The 18,257-nt window shown below is 46.3% G+C and overlaps 1 protein-coding gene across 1 annotated transcript; it reads right to left on the reverse strand.

The window, feature by feature from the left end:
• Window positions 1-1,876: 1,876 nt before the first annotated feature.
• Window positions 1,877-7,475, reverse strand: klhdc8a (kelch domain containing 8A). Its single transcript, XM_061291790.1, has 8 exons — window positions 7,345-7,475; window positions 4,440-4,791; window positions 4,163-4,373; window positions 3,759-3,923; window positions 3,468-3,686; window positions 3,300-3,401; window positions 2,998-3,146; window positions 1,877-2,707 (listed from the first exon to the last, which is right to left on the reverse strand). The coding sequence occupies exons 2-8, from the start codon at window positions 4,602-4,604 to the stop codon at window positions 2,654-2,656; spliced, it is 1,065 nt and encodes a 354-aa protein (XP_061147774.1). The 5' UTR covers window positions 4,605-4,791; window positions 7,345-7,475; the 3' UTR covers window positions 1,877-2,653.
• Between the last annotated feature and the right edge of the window lie 10,782 nt (window positions 7,476-18,257).

An 18,257-nucleotide genomic window follows, 5' to 3' on the forward strand; every position in this document is an offset into this window, starting at 1 on the left:
CCATATACTGTGTGGAAAGTGTCAAAAGAGACATGCAATATATTTGCGTCTCTAACATCCGTTTGTTAAAATGCATGTATTCATTTTTGGATTTATTTCAAATAATAAATACATATTGAAAAGATTCCATTTTTGCAGACATTTTTCCCTTTGTTTTCACCTTGTCAGTATTTGAAAATGTTTTGAAGAGAAAACTAGTATCCATCTTTGGCCACATCAAATTGAATCGTCAATATTTTTGATCACAAGGTGGTGAATGAAGCTCGCCGATCAGAGAGCAAAGGAGTGAGCCACGGGCCAGATGCATCACGAGCACCACAGAGGAGCTGGCAAAGGAAATCATTATAGTTTCTTGGCCAGTAAATTAACTCCGGTTAGTCGCTCTTTACTTCATGTCCCATTACAAGATGATGTGACTTTGCCCCTGTGGCAATTAGTGCGTACTCCGATCCCATTTTTCCGTGGAAAAATGGATGTACTCTAAGAATCGATTAATGTTTGCCTTCAACCGAGCAAAAGTTAAAGTGTGCCACAGAGGTCATGTAATGACATGGCCGGCCGCAGGAAGCTGCTTATTGTAAGGGCTGCTTCTTGGGGTTAATGATCACCCGCAAACCAGGAAGTGAGGTGAGACTAAGGACAAAAAAGCGCTGGGCCTCCTCACCATCTTGCGCTCGGTTCCTGGCAACACAGCGGCAGTCGCTGCCAGCTTTGGGCCACTTCTGTCCTGGCGATTCTTTGAGCCTGCAAGAATGTCGAGGGGGAGAGTTGGAATCCTTCCCTCTGCTCAAGATGAATGGCTGCTGCCCAAAAAAAGAGAGTGGAGAAAAAAACACCCCCCCCCCCCTTCGAGCGATCTCCTCTAACCTTCCTCTTCGATTATGAGAATATGAGCAATCTGTTCTCCCTCTTGGTTGTCCTGAGCGTCATTATTTCAACATTCAAACGCAGTTCTGGAAGAGGAACACACTCTGTCGCCACCTACTGTAGCACTTGTGCAATAATCTTTCCACGGTCTTTGTGAAAAGTGGTTTTCTTTTGGAAGGGTGAAAGTGTTCTGCTCATTTTCCACATGCTGCTGGTCAAGACACGGCTTATTGCCAGTGGGGAAAAAAAGAAAGACGTTGGAAAGTAACGAGTTCAACAAATGAACTCGCTTGTTCAACTTTGGGATGCTGTAAGTGAACGAGTTTGCATTCACGGGTGACTAAAGAGTAACATGGCGCAGCTTGCACACAGCTCATTCGTTGAACAAGCAAAGTCATCGCAGCATGGAGAAAAAGATCATCAAGTCGTTCTTATGGCTCATCCTCTCAAGCCTTAAGCATGGGTGGATAGATAGCAAATGAATAAAGTGCATGAGTCAACATCCATTTGAATGAGCCATGCTCATTGATTCAACAAACATTTTGCCAACAACGACGCAACTCTTTTTGGGCAAATGAAACACTTGGGTTGCTCGTTCTATTTCCAACTTGAAGAAGAAATGGAGCAAGCGAGCGAGATGGCGCGCACTTGCGCGAGAAAGGAAAAACAATGCGTGTAACATTGGACGAGACAAATACAAGTTACTGCAAGTGGTGAAGTGGAAAGCCTTGGTCTAGTTGTTCAAATAAGACTTTGGCAACCTTCAGCAGAGCATGATGCAGCACACTTCATTTTGCGAAAGACACAGCAAGGGAATGATGCAGCACACTCTCAAGCTCCCATACTGCCTGCAAAGCTCTAAGGCTAAATCCATGTCAATGAAATATGAAGCAACGTTGCTTTGCTATTGACAGGCTGGCTAAAGCATGTTCAATGAAAATATAACAAGTTGCTTAATTTGGACCTGGAGGGGCATTCAAGGATCTGTCAGCTACTTGGATGCACGCACCTGATTCAATTCATCAGGATGCCTGTCAGGCTTAATCGAGCTTCAGGTATGTTGGAGCAAAACAGGCCAGAGTTGCAGAGCCCTGATCCAGACACATCATCTCATTCGTGTCCTTTCTTTTTGGCTGAGCCCCAAATCCACAGAGCCAGCAGACAAACATTTGACTTACATCTCATTGACCGCAATCTCTCCAAACCCGGACAGCAAATGGGTGACGGAAGCCGAGAGGATTGCTAATACGGACGCCACGAGTCGACCAACATGCTGCTCCACCAGAAAAGAAATATGCGGCTGTATTGCTTCAGTGCTAAGTGTACATTCACTTGACTCCATATGCCCTTAGCATAGAGAGGTGCATGTGGCAAGAATAGCATATTGAATCAAAAGGTCGACGGAGACAATTTTCAGCTTCAGTGCAAATGCAAAGTTCACGGAACATTTGAAGCAGTCTACTGTAATGTGGCACTCATACTATCCAACTTTAAAATGTGGATTTCGTACAAACGACGTGACATGCTGTATATAAAAAATAGAATGTCCTCTTCTTCCAGGGAAAAATCTCTACCATACAAGGCATAAGCAACAAAACATGTGCACAATACAGAAACCGATTTGAAGATTTCCCCAGAAAGCTAAGTTTGCATATCCAAAGCGTCCGATCCGTCGTCTGCACGACTGTACATAGTTGCAGTATTCCTAAAGCCCAGCAAAGGGCAGTGTTGTCTGCGACAGTGGCTGTGTGATTGCTGCTGAGGTTTTCATTTAGTTTGGATCAGACTACAAATACTCCTCTTCTTTGACATAGAGTATCTCATGGGCTGAACTGGGCACCTAGAAACAACAAATAAAGACAGATCCTAAAAAATTGCATACGCAGCAGGAGTGGACCACGTACTTGCTCCATACACTCCGACCTTATCATTTCATCTCTGCACTGAAGAGGGTTTTTGGTCCAAAATAAATGCTCCATAGATTTTCTTTCTTTTGAAAAGGATGCTGTCTGACAGTTTTTGCTATTCAGATGACCAATCAAGAATCTCAATCTAAATTCATGTCTTTGAGAGCATTACAGAACTCGCTCCATCCGTACTTTACATAGAAGAGCTGGTCTATTAGCGCACCTGGTTGACTCCACCCACGACTAGAAGTCGATCTCTGATGACGATGGAGGAGGCAGAGCAGCGGGGGAACGTCATGGAAGCCAATGGCTCCCACTTTTTCTTCAGAGGATGAAAAGCCTCCACTGTGTCCAGTGCAGAGGGCTCATGACCTAATCACAGTGGCTTCACTTAAAATGCATGGCGGTAGATGATGATGATCATATGAAGGCCAATGTTGGAATTTGAAACGATACAATTGAATTAAAAAAAAAAAAACTTTAACATTATATCCCACAAAACATTTGGAGTGGCTTGAGGCTTACCTAATCCACCCGCTACCACCATGCGTCCACGCAGCAAAGCAGTGACAAAGTCAGCTCTCTTTTTCTTCAAGGACACGGTCTCATCTGACTTCAGCCACATACCTGGCGCGGGGACATACATAGCGCCTAAAGACGGTGGGGAAGACGTTGATTGTAGGTCATGCCTACCTTGTTTACAGTCAAAAATGTGGACATTGTTGGTAAACTTTGACGTCTGATGTCCTGCTCCCTGGCGCAGACCTCCCAGCAAACACAGCCTCCCGCCATTGTCCCACAACACACCCGCATAGGAGCGCTTACACGACAGCATGGGAAGCGCCGTCCACGAGCGCGTCTCCGTGTCGTACATCTCGAAAGCCTTCACGGGCCGCTTACACTGCCGCCCGCCTAAAAAAGACAATATTGGAGACTGAGCATCTCAGTATTTGTGCTCGATCAAGGGCTCTAGAAAGTACGTACCTGCTACATAGAGTTTGTCATCCAATAAACGCGTGTTGGCATCATAGCGCGGGGTGGGCATGGGAGGAAGCAGAGCCCACACATCCTTACGAAAGTCGTACTGTTGAAGGATGTTACGAGGGAGCAGGTCGGCACCCATTCCGCCCACTGCAAGAGCGCGGCCATCTACGTGCACACAGAATTTTGCCTTGGCGAGTCAGCAAAAGAGCGCACAGTGTCCCATGGTTACGTAATGCCACAAGAGCTAGGTCGTTGTTATGCAACATTGAGCCTACATAGAATAGAATAGCTCTTTACCGTCATTGTCACACATGTACAACGAAATTTAAAAAGTGCCAACCGATCATGATTCCTTTTTTTCATGGTGGCTTTCCTCCGGGAGCAATCTCTTCAATCCATCCTACCTTTTAGAGTTACGGACAAGCCCATCAGGGCCTCTCGCAGGGCGCTCCTCTTCCTCCACCTCCCTTCATCTGTGTTATACGTTTCCACCACCTTGACCGGTCTCTGGTGTGGTCCCACTCCCCCCACCACAAGGATCTGTTTCCCAAAGACTGCCACAGCAGCTCCAGCACGTGGGGTGGGCATGGAGGGCAGGCCTATCCAGCGGTCGCCCTAAAAACACCAACGGCAGCATAAAGAATACCCGGAGTCAAGTTTGGGTTGTGTTTTGTTTTGTACCTCTGGGGAGTAGAGTTCCAAGGTGGCGCATGGGCTCCCTGCAGCGTCGCAGCCCCCCAGCATGTACATCTGCCCTCCCACCTCGGAGAGAGAGTGGTAGACGCGGCCGCTGGGCAGTCGGGCCAGGCTCTGCCAATGAAACTCGCGAGCTGAAGGCACCGCCATGGCTTCAGCAGTGTACCATTAATGGCGTCGGCCGGCCGGCAGGAAGAAGAAGGCTGCTCGGACGGTGATGGGGAAACAAAAGTCAGGAGACTGACTGACTGCCTGCCGGGAGTGGGAGGGGAGCGTTGGCTTGAGACAAGACTCCCAGCCCCACCGTGACGTCTCTCACCTTTCAACCGGGCGGGCCCTGCAAAATATAGACGGAGAAAAATGAATGAAGTAGGACGATCTACAAACATCAATCGAACGTTTCGGTCATATCGGTTCGGACTTTGCGGCTTGGATTTGTGTGGTGTGTCGGTAATATTCTCAAGCTTGCTTCTTTTTGATTTTGTGAATTCAAAGGTTGCTTCATTATTTGTGGTTGGGCAGGGTGCTTTCTGGAGTGGAGCACTTGGAGGCTCGCAGCTAAATAGCAATTAACTCCGGAGTCCTCTCTCTACTGCTTTGCGAGCGGGCGGCAGATTAAAAAAACGACGAGGCCTTTGGGCGGCAGTCCAAAGGGAACACACAGTATCACTGAATGGTATTGAACGGAAAATCCACATGGTGATTTGTCATTGGGCTAGCCAGCTGGGCTCACTGCCCTCCACCGGGCACGAGCCGGCACCGGCTGGTGAGCGAGCCCCCAGCCGGCCGGGCCTTTCCATAGTGCCTGCCCCCACAATATCAGGAGCGAGCTACTGTGTGTTTTTTTTTTCCGAGTGAGGACTCAACTCTTCAGTGCTCACAAATACTTTTGAGACATAACAATTCCATTTAGTGCCAAATAATAAGACCTTGAACCGTTAACTCTCCTGGAGTTTGAGTTCAAAGTGAAACATTGCAGCAAAGACTCGTTTGAAACTTTGAACTGCGATCTGAATGTGAAAAGGAAAGTAGCAGGTTGAGGAACAGACGGCGCTCCGGAGCCTCTTTCTCGTGAGCCTCTCGACGCTCCTGCGTGGCGGCGCTGAGGGTGGGCTATTTTCCAGCTAACTTGGCCGGAGAGCAATTTCATTTGGACTTTTCTTCAGCCCAGTAGATGAATGAGCGGATAGGCATCACACTGGTGTGGACTTTCTGCAAGCAGCCAGCCGTCCGTCATGGGAGCGCCTCGGTGAGGATGACGCAGGGCCGTTTGCTTTTTCAGACAACTTGGTGGGGGCGGCAGCGGCGGCAGCGGCGGCAGCGGCGGGCTGCTTCATCAGCAGGTGGCTTCTCCTCACTTGCCTATTAGAGATGCAAATAATTGCAGAGGAAGCAAAAAAAGGATGAGCAGGAAATTCCAAGCACAGAGCGGAAAAATAAACAGTGGCATTCTCTTACCGGTGCTTGGTCCTAAACACGTGTTTTGTGCAGCTCCTGCACAAGCTGTGCTATTATCTGTGAAATTGCAAGACAAACAAATGATTGTCCCCACACTTTGATTACTTGCGTTGATTTATTGACAATAATGCAGACTTTGACTTTGGCACATCCACATTGGGGATTAAAGCTTTACTGTTCTTCAGGACACTTTGAAGAGTAGTTCATGCAAAATATACTATTATTTAACGCTTACTTGACTAGTCTACTTAACACTTTCATTGAATTCCAACTATTTATAACGTTTGAATTTGTTAGCTAGAAACTAGCGACTTACCTTGGATGGAACTTCTGCTGCAAAGTGAGTTTCTCTCCATGCTGACGCCTGGATGCCGGCCGCTTTCCTCCTCCCAAGCACGCAGCGACATGTTTTCCATAGATCCAAGTCCACGAGCCTCCTTATTGTCTTTGTCTCTGAATCTGCCGGGTTAGCTCTTGAAAATCTTGAAGGCCTTCTTCAATAAACTCCAGCATCCATCTCTGTCTCTCTCTCTCTCTCTCTCTCTCTCTCTCTCTCTCTCTCTCTCTCTCTCTCTCTCTCTCTCTCTCTCTCTCTCTCTCTCTCTCTCTCTCTGGGGAAACTCGTTTTCTGTACAAGAGCTTGCGTTGTTCAACTTTTGTTCCCTTTTTTTCATATGATCCTTAAGGCAGGCTTCAGTGAGAAGTCCCAGTGTCACCATAACAATGAAGCATAGCAATGATCCGCTTCTCTCTCTCTCATGCCGCTGGATGCCTTAACATTGATGTTGTTGTCATTGAAATATTTACAAGAGATCCAATTGCTCCAGCACAGCTGTTTTTGGCCCTGTGCAAAGTGAGCTGAGACCAAATCAGTTGGCCTAAGCTTTCAAGGTGTGTTTTTTTGCACCGCTTCATTGGAACGAGCTGCTCGTCCAACTTTGGCTAAAATTTCGATTGGTTTGAAATGGCCACACAAATGTTTCTAGAAGAGAAGATAGGGTTTGCTGCTTTTGCCAATGTGATTTTAAAGCCATTGATTAAAAACGTCATGAGCTCCTGCATAGTGCCAACTGAGCAAGTCATATCACCCACCACATCATGTGACATGCTGTGTTTCATTGTCTTCTGCTCTATTTGGGTGTATAGATAAAAGAAAAGCAGATGGCATTGTCAAGCACGACAATATTTTAGATAGCACGCCAAAGCATCAAGCAATATCAATTGTAATCTACGATCCATTGCCGCGCGTAATTGAAGAGCGCTTCTGCAATTTCTGGAATGAGGCATGCCGTTGCATTCCAAATGCGATTAATCAAGTGGCTTCACCAAGTTGACTCATTAACTTTCTCTTTTTATGGTGCAGAAGAGCAACTTAATAACCCGCCCCGGCGGCCAGAAGCATATGCCGCGTTTGCTGTCAGACGCTACTCACACTTGGCGTCCGCCCGTCGGTCCGTTTGCGGCGCCTCTCCGTCGGTCCGTTTGCGGCGCCTCTCCGTCGGTGTGTGCTGCCGCCGCCGCCGCCGCTGCCTCCGCCGCCGCTCCCGGTTGCGCTCTCATTCGATGGCGCCCAATAAATGGAGATGGGAAAAGGAAGCTGCTTGAGGCGGAGGAAGATGGTTTAACAGATCCAGACTGTGACAAGATGCAGAGCTCCCTCCCTCCCTCCCTCCCTCCCTCCCTCCGTCCGCTTGGAATAATGTGGGTCATACATAAAATATTTATCTAGGCTTGCAAATTGAAATCCATCCCTTTTATGGACTGAACAGGCGCAGTCGCAGTCGCAGTCGCAGGCGCAGGCGCAGGCGCAGGCGCAGGCGCAGGCGCAGGCGCAGGCGCAGGCGCAGGCGCAGGCGCAGGCGCAGGCGCTTTCTGTTGGGGATGATTAGTAGGGTGCGCTACAACCAATAGACGTTTGAAACATTTCCTTTTGATTCTAATCTGCTATTTGAAATATACTCCGCTCTTTTCATATTTCACCAAGACTTTGTTGAAAAGGTCACGCCGACTGATGACCTTTTCTAAACAAAGAATTGATTATGTGTTCTCTTTGTATTCATGGTTCAAAAGTGTTGTATTTGTGAAGAATTGCCCGAAAGCGCATAAGACTATGGTCACTAATCTTCGGAAATATCTTATGCTAAGGTTATAGTTCAATGATCAAAACCAATGGGCTATACATTTACCACACTTGTTTTCAACAATCATCCACCTATATTAATACTTCCTATCATGTTGGGGAGATGGCCATGTCTGAATCTCCCATCTGATTCAGACAAACCTGACGCTTATCTGTTATAATCTGCAGAAGCAGGGTGAACCTAAACCAAAAAAAACAACAAAAAACAAACCTTTGATAATGCCGTGGAGGAATTGTACAGGACGGAGTGAAAAACAAATATAGCCGCCAGGAACAGCAAAAGAAAACAATGAGTTTATTTTTCTCGCTCCGTTCCTATCCAACATTTTACACCAAAAGCAGTAGTACTGCAGCATTATGAAGAATCGAGCAAATTGACTTATGTGTGGTTCTTTGGCGTACCACTAGGGAGAGCCTGCATATCACAAATGAGAATCACTTGTCCAGCGCTCTACAGTAGATTGTCCTCCACACAAAAACAGCATCACCCTCTCACTATTTACAGCCGAGTAGAAAATGCAAGGTGCCCATGTTTGCATGTGCTGCGATTAGCTTGATCAAATGTCGTGAGTCCCAGCAGGAGGTACAAAATTCAGCAGATGACACATGCTTCGGGCATTGACAAGGTGCCTCCTGCTCGTTCCGTCCTAAAAATGCCCCCAGGCCCAGGACAGGATTATAGTGAGCCTAGCTCATTTACAGTGGAGTTGTGGAGCTATATACACTAAAGCCAAGATGAGTGTGTTATTTCAAAGCAGACAGTGCGACTATGCTCCAGAAATCCTTGCTCGAAAAAGGGAGTACTCACTTGCTGTCAGCACTGCTTTGTCCTCCGGGGACCTAGCCTGGTTAGAGCGTCATCATTCTCCCTCCTATGCAGCTCAACGCAACTACACACAGAAAGGCGCAGTGTCTCTTGACGCACGATGCAAGACCAAGTGGAAAGATGTTATTTGGAGCCTCAAATCTCCCGCAACCTCAATGACAGGCTCTCTTTGCCTGAGATGTGTGGGATGGAATGGCCACGCCAGCAGGGTCAGCTGGCCGTTCGAGTCGTTGGACTCATTGGCCAAAAACACGGGAGCACTTTTGTCAACATTCAACGCCACAGTATAATACCTATGTAGTATTTGTCACCTGAATTATCCATCAATTATCCAATGGCCTCAAGACATCTCATTGTATTATAGAAATGTTGTGAAATGCTCTTAAAGGTCATCAAATAATATTGGATGCCAAAAATTCAGGTCATATTTGTTGATGTGCCTTGACTTGCCACACTTGACTCTTTGAGTAGTCACCACCACCACCAAGAAATGCTCAACTGGAGTCATTTCTCCTGTGCAGTAATAGCTGATGTCTTGACACCTACAAGAGTCATTTGTGAAGGAGACTTGCTCGTCCTTGAAGTCTGTAGGTACAAGGACGATCGAGGTCAGAATATACGCAGCGTAATGCTGATGTCCCAGGAAGGCAACAAATGAATGCATTGGTGGGATGAGCTTCAAGACAGTATAACCATTGATCACTTATTACAAATAGTAGCTTACACGGGTACATTTATCTTATACGAGTCATATCATGGACTCTGCAAAAACCTTTATCACTTAAGCCCAAAAAAAAAAAGAAGATCTTTCACTGGTGAATATTTGCCTGCCTGCCTGGCTGCCTGGCTGCCTGGCTGCCTGGCTGCCTGGCTGCCTGGCTGCCTGGCTGCCTGGCTGCCTGGCTGCCTCGCTGCCTGCCTGCCTGGCTGCCTGGCTGCCTGGCTGCCTGCCGGCATTTCTTGCTAAGTGGCCACTGGGAATGAGCCCACGATACGTTTGAACATCTTAGCAGCCGCTGAGATTTGAAGGTAGCGTCGCAACAATTCACAGCATCTTTTATTACTTTTGTCGGCACTCTAGTTCCCATAGCAACCTTTCTGAGCCGATAAATAAGAAGCTGGGGGAGTCAGCCTCCCACATTGTTTGGAAAACACGTACACATTAAAACAAAAGGCACATCAACACGTAATTGTGTCTGGGGAGGCCACCTTGTTTCAAATGATCCATGGTAGGTGAAGTGCTGCTGCAAGATTGCTGCTGCTGCTGCTGCTGCTGCAAGATTGCTGCACACAAACAGGCCATAATAGAAAATGGGACTTTCGTATGAAAAGCGTCTCGAGTCCCACGTCTGTCACTTGTGTGGGCAGGTGGAGTGTGCTGCTCAGATACTCACCATCAGAGCAAACGGAAGAATGGGGTACACGCAATTATCACCGAGGCAAAGCTGAAAGACAAGAAGATGGAAACCACCAGAGAATGAAAACAACTCGTCTATAATAAGTGCAAAACAGAAGCAGCACCATTTTCTTTGATGGCACAATCTAGCACAAATGGAGTACAAACGTAACAGATGACTTCCCCCAAATTTTCCATGGGACAGTTTCTTTTCCGAAATATTCCAAATGCATTCATGCACACGTACCTGGCCTTCTACTTCTTCATCTTCGCATTGATCTCTTGGCTTACCCACAAAGGAAATGTGGAATTTGAATCATATTAACCCAAAGTACTTATCTCTGTGACAATAAAACATCAATCACTATTTCCTGACATTTGTTGCCTGCCTTTAGTGACCTAAATTGGTTACTAATTGGCGCGGTACTGCTATTTCCCCATAGGTGTCGCTGCAACACCAGTAGCTAAGAATGCATAGAGTTGCAGTTTGTCCTGAGAACCAACAAAGCTCTCCCAACCGAGCTTTACAGATCAAATGACTTATTTCACAAAGTAGTTCATATTCATGTGTTATCGTAAATATTAGACTACAAGGGGGAAAAAAAAAAAAATGAAAAAAAATCATATTCAGGGATTAGCGGAATGTGTAAATACCACAGATCCTTAATCCTTAAATCGGCTTTACGTTATGATAATATGCTAAAGCCCTCGAGTGACCAAAGCTTCATGTCATTAATTGTGTTGTGATCAATATCGACTTTTGGGAGCAATGGCAGAACATCCAGCAGCAGTTCACCTTGGTTGGTCCCAGCTGTGAAGGGGCAACATGATTCCAAACAAATTCAAATGAACATAACTCAATGAATTTGAAACAAATCACAGGTGAGCCACAGTGAAGGTGAATCATTTGGACGGAATCCTACTGTGGATTCCAACAAAACTGCTTGTGGAGCTCCTAAACAAGATCAGCAACTGTCTTTTCTCTCCAGTTTTCTTTGACGGGAAGAGTAACCTCTTTTTGAAACCTTGAAATAAATTCTTTTCTTCTGCTGGGATGGCAAGTTTGCATCTTATTGAAAAGGTTGTAAGACAGGCTGTCAGCTACAGACTTACCACTATGTGGCCACACAATCACAAAGCTGCAGCTTTTTCACAGCAAACATAAGTACGTCCATACTTTTTCATCCATGCATCCATCCATCCATCCGTCCATCCATCCGTCCATCCATCCATCCATCCATCCATCCATCCATCCATCCATCCATCCATCCATCCATCCATCCATCCATCCATCCATCCATCCATCCATCCATCCATCCATCCATCCATCCATCCATCCATCCATCCATCCATCCATCCATCCACCCATCTATCTTTCACAGAGACAGTTTTTTCAGCATGACCCATTTCTATATTTCTATATTATATTGAGCATTTCCATGATTTCATTGGCATTTCATTATTTGAGTTCATCTTATGGAGATGAATTGTTTTCATTCTTTCGAATTTTTAGTTTGCATCCAGGTCCTAGATGAGCTCATCGACTATTGCTAGATGCTAGTATGTTTGCCAGCAGAAGCTACTTTGTGATTGGTTGATGTTTTAATCTGATCTTTTTGTGGATCCATTAGGTCACATACAGTTGCAATTGATTCTGAAAAAAAAAACGTGAGTATGCCGTCTTTGTACCTGTTCACAAGGCCGTTCGAAGCAAGTTGAAAGATTTTCTTCTTCTTTTTTTTCTACTCCCAGAAGCTTGTGTATTGCGCAACAAGGAAGACTATCTCTGAATAGGGGAATTGAATTCTACAGCCACAAAGCTGACCCCCCAGAGTCTTTTTGGAAAAAGGCCCGGCTTTGTGCATGCGAAGCCTTTCTAAAGCTCCACACTTTGCATGGCTAGCTATCCTTTTTTCTTCTACCTTTGTGGGCAAATGAATGTACAAGAAAAAAGGATGGATACGCTGCGTCTTTGGGGGGTGCACTTCCCAAACGCCTTCCCATAACCGTCCGTAACGTTGCAACCATTTTCTCACTTTTGCCATGGACGGATCAGAAAGGTGTTTATTCTCTTTGAACAGAGGATTATTCACTTGGTCTTCTCTAATAATAGAAGCAATTTTGGTCAGTGCCCACTGAACACAAACACCCACTCACTGCCATACTCGAAAATGCTTCATGCATTTAAATGTAGAAGAGTCTTGCTTGACTTTGCTGCTCAGCTACCATCGTGTGCAGGCAGGCGTCTTTCTGGAGGAATGAAGACACATAGGGACTCGTGCATTTGGGTTCCCCAGTCCATCATCAGGTGATTGAGGCGATGGCGAGTGGAAAGCGCAGAATCCTGCTTGCAGTCTGATTCGAGGGCATTTATGCCTTTGCTGTTCTTACCTCTTACCCTAACCCTCTTCAACATTTCATCTCGTCATGATCAAAGTTGTAGCAGGCACGTTTCTCATGTTGCTTGGAGGGATTGTGCTTTGAATTGCTGATTTCCGCTGTCCACTTTTCGATGAATAATGAACTTGCATCGTGTCGTAATCGCACTAGCAAGGCTTCTGCAGCTGGCAAAGTGTCAGCAAAAGTTGCACTCGCAGCAATAAAGTCAGTCATCCGCTAAGAGGATGTCTCGATATGGTTGGCATGGAGACAAGTGCCCCCTCCCGTATACACGTGCTGACCTCACCCATCGGGGCACACTTGCCACACGGTCGATGCTCGCCACTCTCACGTACACAACCAATGGATTGCAATACGCATGCCCGGGCTTATAATGACTTTCTTGACAATAATATACGTACGTTGCAGTCGAAAAAAGACTGCATTCTCTTCACGTTAGCTGCAATAAACGTATTAAAAAGGCAACACATTCTGAATTGCGCAACAAATCTTGATTGGACTGGTTTAGGATGCACATGGTCACGCCTGTCACATCTTAAAATGAAGTCAAGGACACTGGCTTTGTGCCCCCAGTTGCCATAATTGAGCATCCAGCCATGGTTGCCTGGGTTACTGTATCCCATCGGATGGCCAGCTCTGTGTTCATATGCTAATGAGAACATAGCAAAGCCACATGATGCTAATAAAGCATTTACTGTGGATTTAGGGGTGTGAGATGACCGACACCAAGGTTCAGTGCGTGGATAGGTCACAATAATTAGTGGAATGAGTGATATTAAAGATGCCATAGAGACGCTGATGTTCTATTTCTGTGCTGTGCCTGGTCTCCTATCTCCATCTCACCTCTCCCACAGACTTTCAGCTTAGCACTCTCCTATTACATTATTTACATCTCCTTCTCCCCCTCATTTTGGTGCAGTTTATCAGTTTAATCAGCCCGTGCTGGCTGGCCGGGTGGGTGAGGAGTGGGAGGAAGGGAAGGGAAGAGAAGAGAAGGGAAGGGAATGGAAGGGAAGGGAGTGGAGTTGTGATCTGCATCACACCTCTTGGTGATGCTTCTTTTTTAGACATCTGCAGCAGCCTGTGAGATGCATTCCCTGCCAATTAGGGGGAAAGTCACTTGAGGAAAATGACATTCATCTCTACATCGCCCGCCGTCTTCAAACAAGCCCACGGCCACACAAATGCATAGAAAGAGACTTTATTCAAATATGCACGGCAGTAGAAAAATGTACAAGGAATGTCATCAGGCAATATAAGGTGCAGCAGCAGCAGCAGCAGAGCTGGTGATTTCATTTCAAAAGGGAAAATGGAGTGGGCACAATTTCATTCAAAAGTGGGACAGATATTACATTCTCATTTCATCATGGCTTTCTGGCTATATGGCTTTCTCAATCATTGCTGCTGACATTATTTATTCATCAATGCATTTGAAGAAGCCCGCGAGATACAGCAACGACAACCAAAACGGCAGAAATGACAAAAAAAGTCACAGAGTCTGGTTGCTTGCTTGGTTGCTTGGTTAGTGGTTTGGAGAAACAATGCATCAAATGGGAATTGCATCAAAAGGGAATTTCTGTGGAGGCAATTTAGTCACTCTCTGAGCTAAATTTGTCTAATGTTGCCTCTACATGAGCATCGGCTTTAGCTTGCTCCGATGAATGCGACTTTTTGCATGCGTGTGGTCTGGTAGCACATCCTTGCTTTAAGGCAAGTGTCTCTTTAATGAGGCTTTGCAGCAAAAGGCCTTTCTTATGACTCTTGGTGTACAATGCATTTTAAACACATTCCTCTTTGGACACACACGCGCACACACACGCACACACACACACGCACGCCCCCCCCCCCCCCCCCCCCCCCCCACACACACACCCTGACACGCTGATTGGAGCTTGTCAACGAAGTGACCTGATTGCCGGACGTTCTGAACAGAGTAAAACCTTATCGATAGTATTTGTATTTTCTTCCCCTTTCAATGTCTCACTGTGACACTCTCTGACCTCATGTTTATGTATCTCGTTAGGCCGCGTTGTTTTGGCTCTGTCAAACACCTTTTCAATGAATCTCAATTCACTTCTATTGAGCTACAAGATAGTCAAATTATGAAGTAGGAGATGAGTAATACACACAATTCTGTGTATTCATGGGCTATATTATATTGAAAAGTGGTTCCCATCTTCAGGTTCCATTCTATCAATTCTAGACTGTTCATTGACTGAATGCATGTCAGGAAGCTTGACATATCCCAAAAATAAATATACAAATTGACAGAAACTTGAACCCAAGTCATGTTGTGCTCGAATGATAGCTTTGCTTTTCCATGAGAAGATCAACTCATTAGCGGCTTCTTATTGAACGCTGTTGGCCTTGTATTGTTCTTGGACACAACAAAATCAAATGGTGTTTAAAGCTTGCGCTACATCAATGAATGATTGGTGAAGTGCTCTCTGGGGAGTGAGTAGACGCTCGGCTTTACGGGGGGAATAAAAAACCAGCAGAGGAATCAAAGTCTCATTCAGACCACAGCCACTGCTCAATAGCTGCTCTGGTATCGACCACATTTAGCGGCTGTTTGTGTGGAGGTGGGAGGCCCATGCATTGTCTTGGCATTGGAAAGAGGTAAAAGGGTCAGAGACTTCAGATCCATTGGTGGTGGTGGTGGTGGTGGTGGTGATCTGACATGAACAAAGATCTGTTTGTAGCCGATGTCAAACTCATAGCCCCGCTCAGGCTATTGCATATTAAATGCGTTGAGTCAATGTTTCTTGTTAAAATACCAAAATTACAAGCTGTCTTCATTTTTAAGAACATTGAAATATCGCAAGCGTCTCGTTACTTGTCTGTAATTTTGATGCAAATCTTGCAAACTGTGAAAATCATTCATGGCTTTAGACCGTAAAGAAGACGTTTGTGTGGGTGGGACAGTCAGTCGCCTTCGTATATCCAAAGCAACTTAGAGCGGAGCGTGGACCTCCACTCCCGATAATTATTTTTACTGAGTATCTTTTGGATAGATTCATCAAAGTATTATGATAGTGCTAGCAATTTGGTGCAGGCTTGATGACCAATCAATTCTCCAGAAAAAAATAATGTTGCCCTTCCAGACAAAACGAATCCATACGAGCTCTGGTTATTCTTCGATTCGTCTTCATCTGCCCTCTTGCTTTCTTCACTGCTGCTGCTTGTGGAAACTAAGCCATGTTGTGACTCTCTTCGGAGTCTATCGGTGCTCTAACGCCTATTCATTGGCCAGAGAGACCATCATCTTCATTAGCTAAAAAGGACTGATGGGAAGAGTTTGTGCAGTGCAGCAAGCACACAGGAAGGAAGGAGGGAGGGAAGGAAGGAAGGAAGGAAGGAAGGAAGGGAGGAAAGGAGGGAAGGAGGGAAGGAAGGAAGGAAGGAAGGAAGGAAGGAAGGAAGGAAGGAAGGAAGGAAGGAAGGAAGGAAGGAAGGAAGGAAGGAAGGAAGGAAGGAAGGAAGGAAGGAAGGAAGGAAGGAAGGAAGGCTAAACTCAGTGAGCTATTGTTATTTTTATGACTGTTGGAAAATCTACTATAGCAAATATGTCTATGTGCTATATCGCCCAGCACTAGCATTAATGAGGATGGGCTGAAGCTTCCTTGAGGAAAAGCGCTCCAAGTTTCACAGCATGCACACACGACTTTGAAGTTAAACACACACATAATCATTTGTGCTCTCGTCGAACTGGAATTCAAATTCTCTCATTATACAGCAAAAAGCCAGGGATGGAATTGCATCCATAAATATAATAGCTAAGCTGACCTTTGGCCTGCCTTTCTCCCCCATCCTATATTCTCTCTTCTGCTTTTCCTTCCCTGCTGCTGGTTCTTCTGTGTTTACAGCCTTTTTTTTCTTCCCCCTAATACCTCATCCTCTTCTTGTGGTGCATGTGAGTATGTGTGAAGAAGAAAAAAAAAAAGTGATCAAGTCCCATGGGAGAGACGGCGGGTGAATCTCCCTCCCTCCATCCCCCCCCCAGCAGCTTCTACAATAGTGGCCTCCTCGTCTGGTTCATCTCCCACATTCTTGACCCAAATCGAATGCGACAGGACTCATTTTCACTGTAACCTCCCTCTCACACATATCCGCGCCTCCTGCTGTCCCGTGCCGTGCCGTGCCGTGCCGTCCCGTCCCACGACTGCACAAGTCGTGCACCACCCTTCTATTTTTATCTTTTTGTCCTTGAATTACAATCACTGAGCATCGCTGTGATCCATGAAGGAGGAGGGGGAAAATCTCCCCCATACATACATGTGTGCGCTCGTGTGTGTGTGTGCGCGGTTATCAATTTCAAGTCAGTCACCATGACTGAAGCCAACATTTCTCTCATTAATGAGGTGAAATGGAGTGAGCGTTAAACCAATGTAATTCTGATAGCTCAGGCTGTTCCTTCCAGTATCTCCCCCCCCCCCCCCCCCACTTTGAAAAGTTATCCACTGTAGCCAATTAACATGACTGCTTGGTCTACAATTGGACTGACTCCTTCTTCCGTCTTCATTCCTCCCTCGCATCTTTTCTGTCTTTCAACAATACTTCCTTATTGGCATTGGCGTTCTTTCTCGGTGGGTGTTGGCGCCTTGTGAATCATAATACTTTGTTGAATTTCAAAGCGTGCAGTGAGAGTAATAGTAAACAATCTGCAATTATTAGCATCCCATTTTAATAGGCTACAAGAAATAGAAGAGGCCGAGTGGAGACAGCAGCGCTGAGCCCGAATGTAATATGCAAGGGGAGAGTGCCAGGCTCTGCTTTTTGGGACTTTGTTTCCGTGACACCGTGACGTCGGCTTTGTTTCCCTGACAGCGGCCGTGTGTGTGTGCGTGTGTGCGTCATTGTGTGCGTCTATGTGTGTGCGACACCCAGGCATCTGTTTCCTGCTGGAAAAGGTTAATTACACCTCCAATGCCTGACTGGACGTGTGATGCATAATCACAAACACTAATGAGACCGAGGAATATGCGGCGGGTGTGTGTGTGTGTGTGTGTGTGCATCGTTGTCTTTGGGTTTCCATGCAGATTTTGAAAAGGCATTGTTATAGTGGCTAAAGGCATATCTTATCCACTTGTTTCAGTCTGGAGCATGTATTGTGGCAGCCGCCGCCGCCGCCGCCGCCACCGCTGCCGGCCGGCATGGACACGTAAAGATTCAAGTGACGCATTCCAACAGGTGATAGCCGTGCTGGTATTTACGGGTGGGCTGACACTCCTCCCACCGGAGGACCGGCCGGCACTTTTTGTAATGACTCGTCTCTCTCTTAACGAGAGCGAGATGTGGAGGGAATTGTCAAAGCCTGTTGCTCATTGTGACCCCTGACTCCTATCTTTCCACTCCAGCGACGCCGCTGATTGGACAGCTGCTCACTTTTCGATCGTGCCCAGCTCAGTGTGAAAATCGAGATGAGCTCCGGCGCACCGCGGGTGACTTTGGAAAACGGCTGCCGAGTTGGGATTCTCACTAAGTTGAACTGACGTCGACGGGAGAGGCCGGATGTGCGGCGGCGGCGGCGGCGGCGGCGCTTTGCACGGCGGCTTTGGCTCCAGTTCAGCGTGGAGTGGAGAT

The sequence above is a fragment of the Syngnathus typhle genome, linkage group LG11, assembly GCF_033458585.1.
Source record: "Syngnathus typhle isolate RoL2023-S1 ecotype Sweden linkage group LG11, RoL_Styp_1.0, whole genome shotgun sequence".
NCBI classification, from domain to species: Eukaryota; Metazoa; Chordata; class Actinopteri; order Syngnathiformes; family Syngnathidae; genus Syngnathus; species Syngnathus typhle.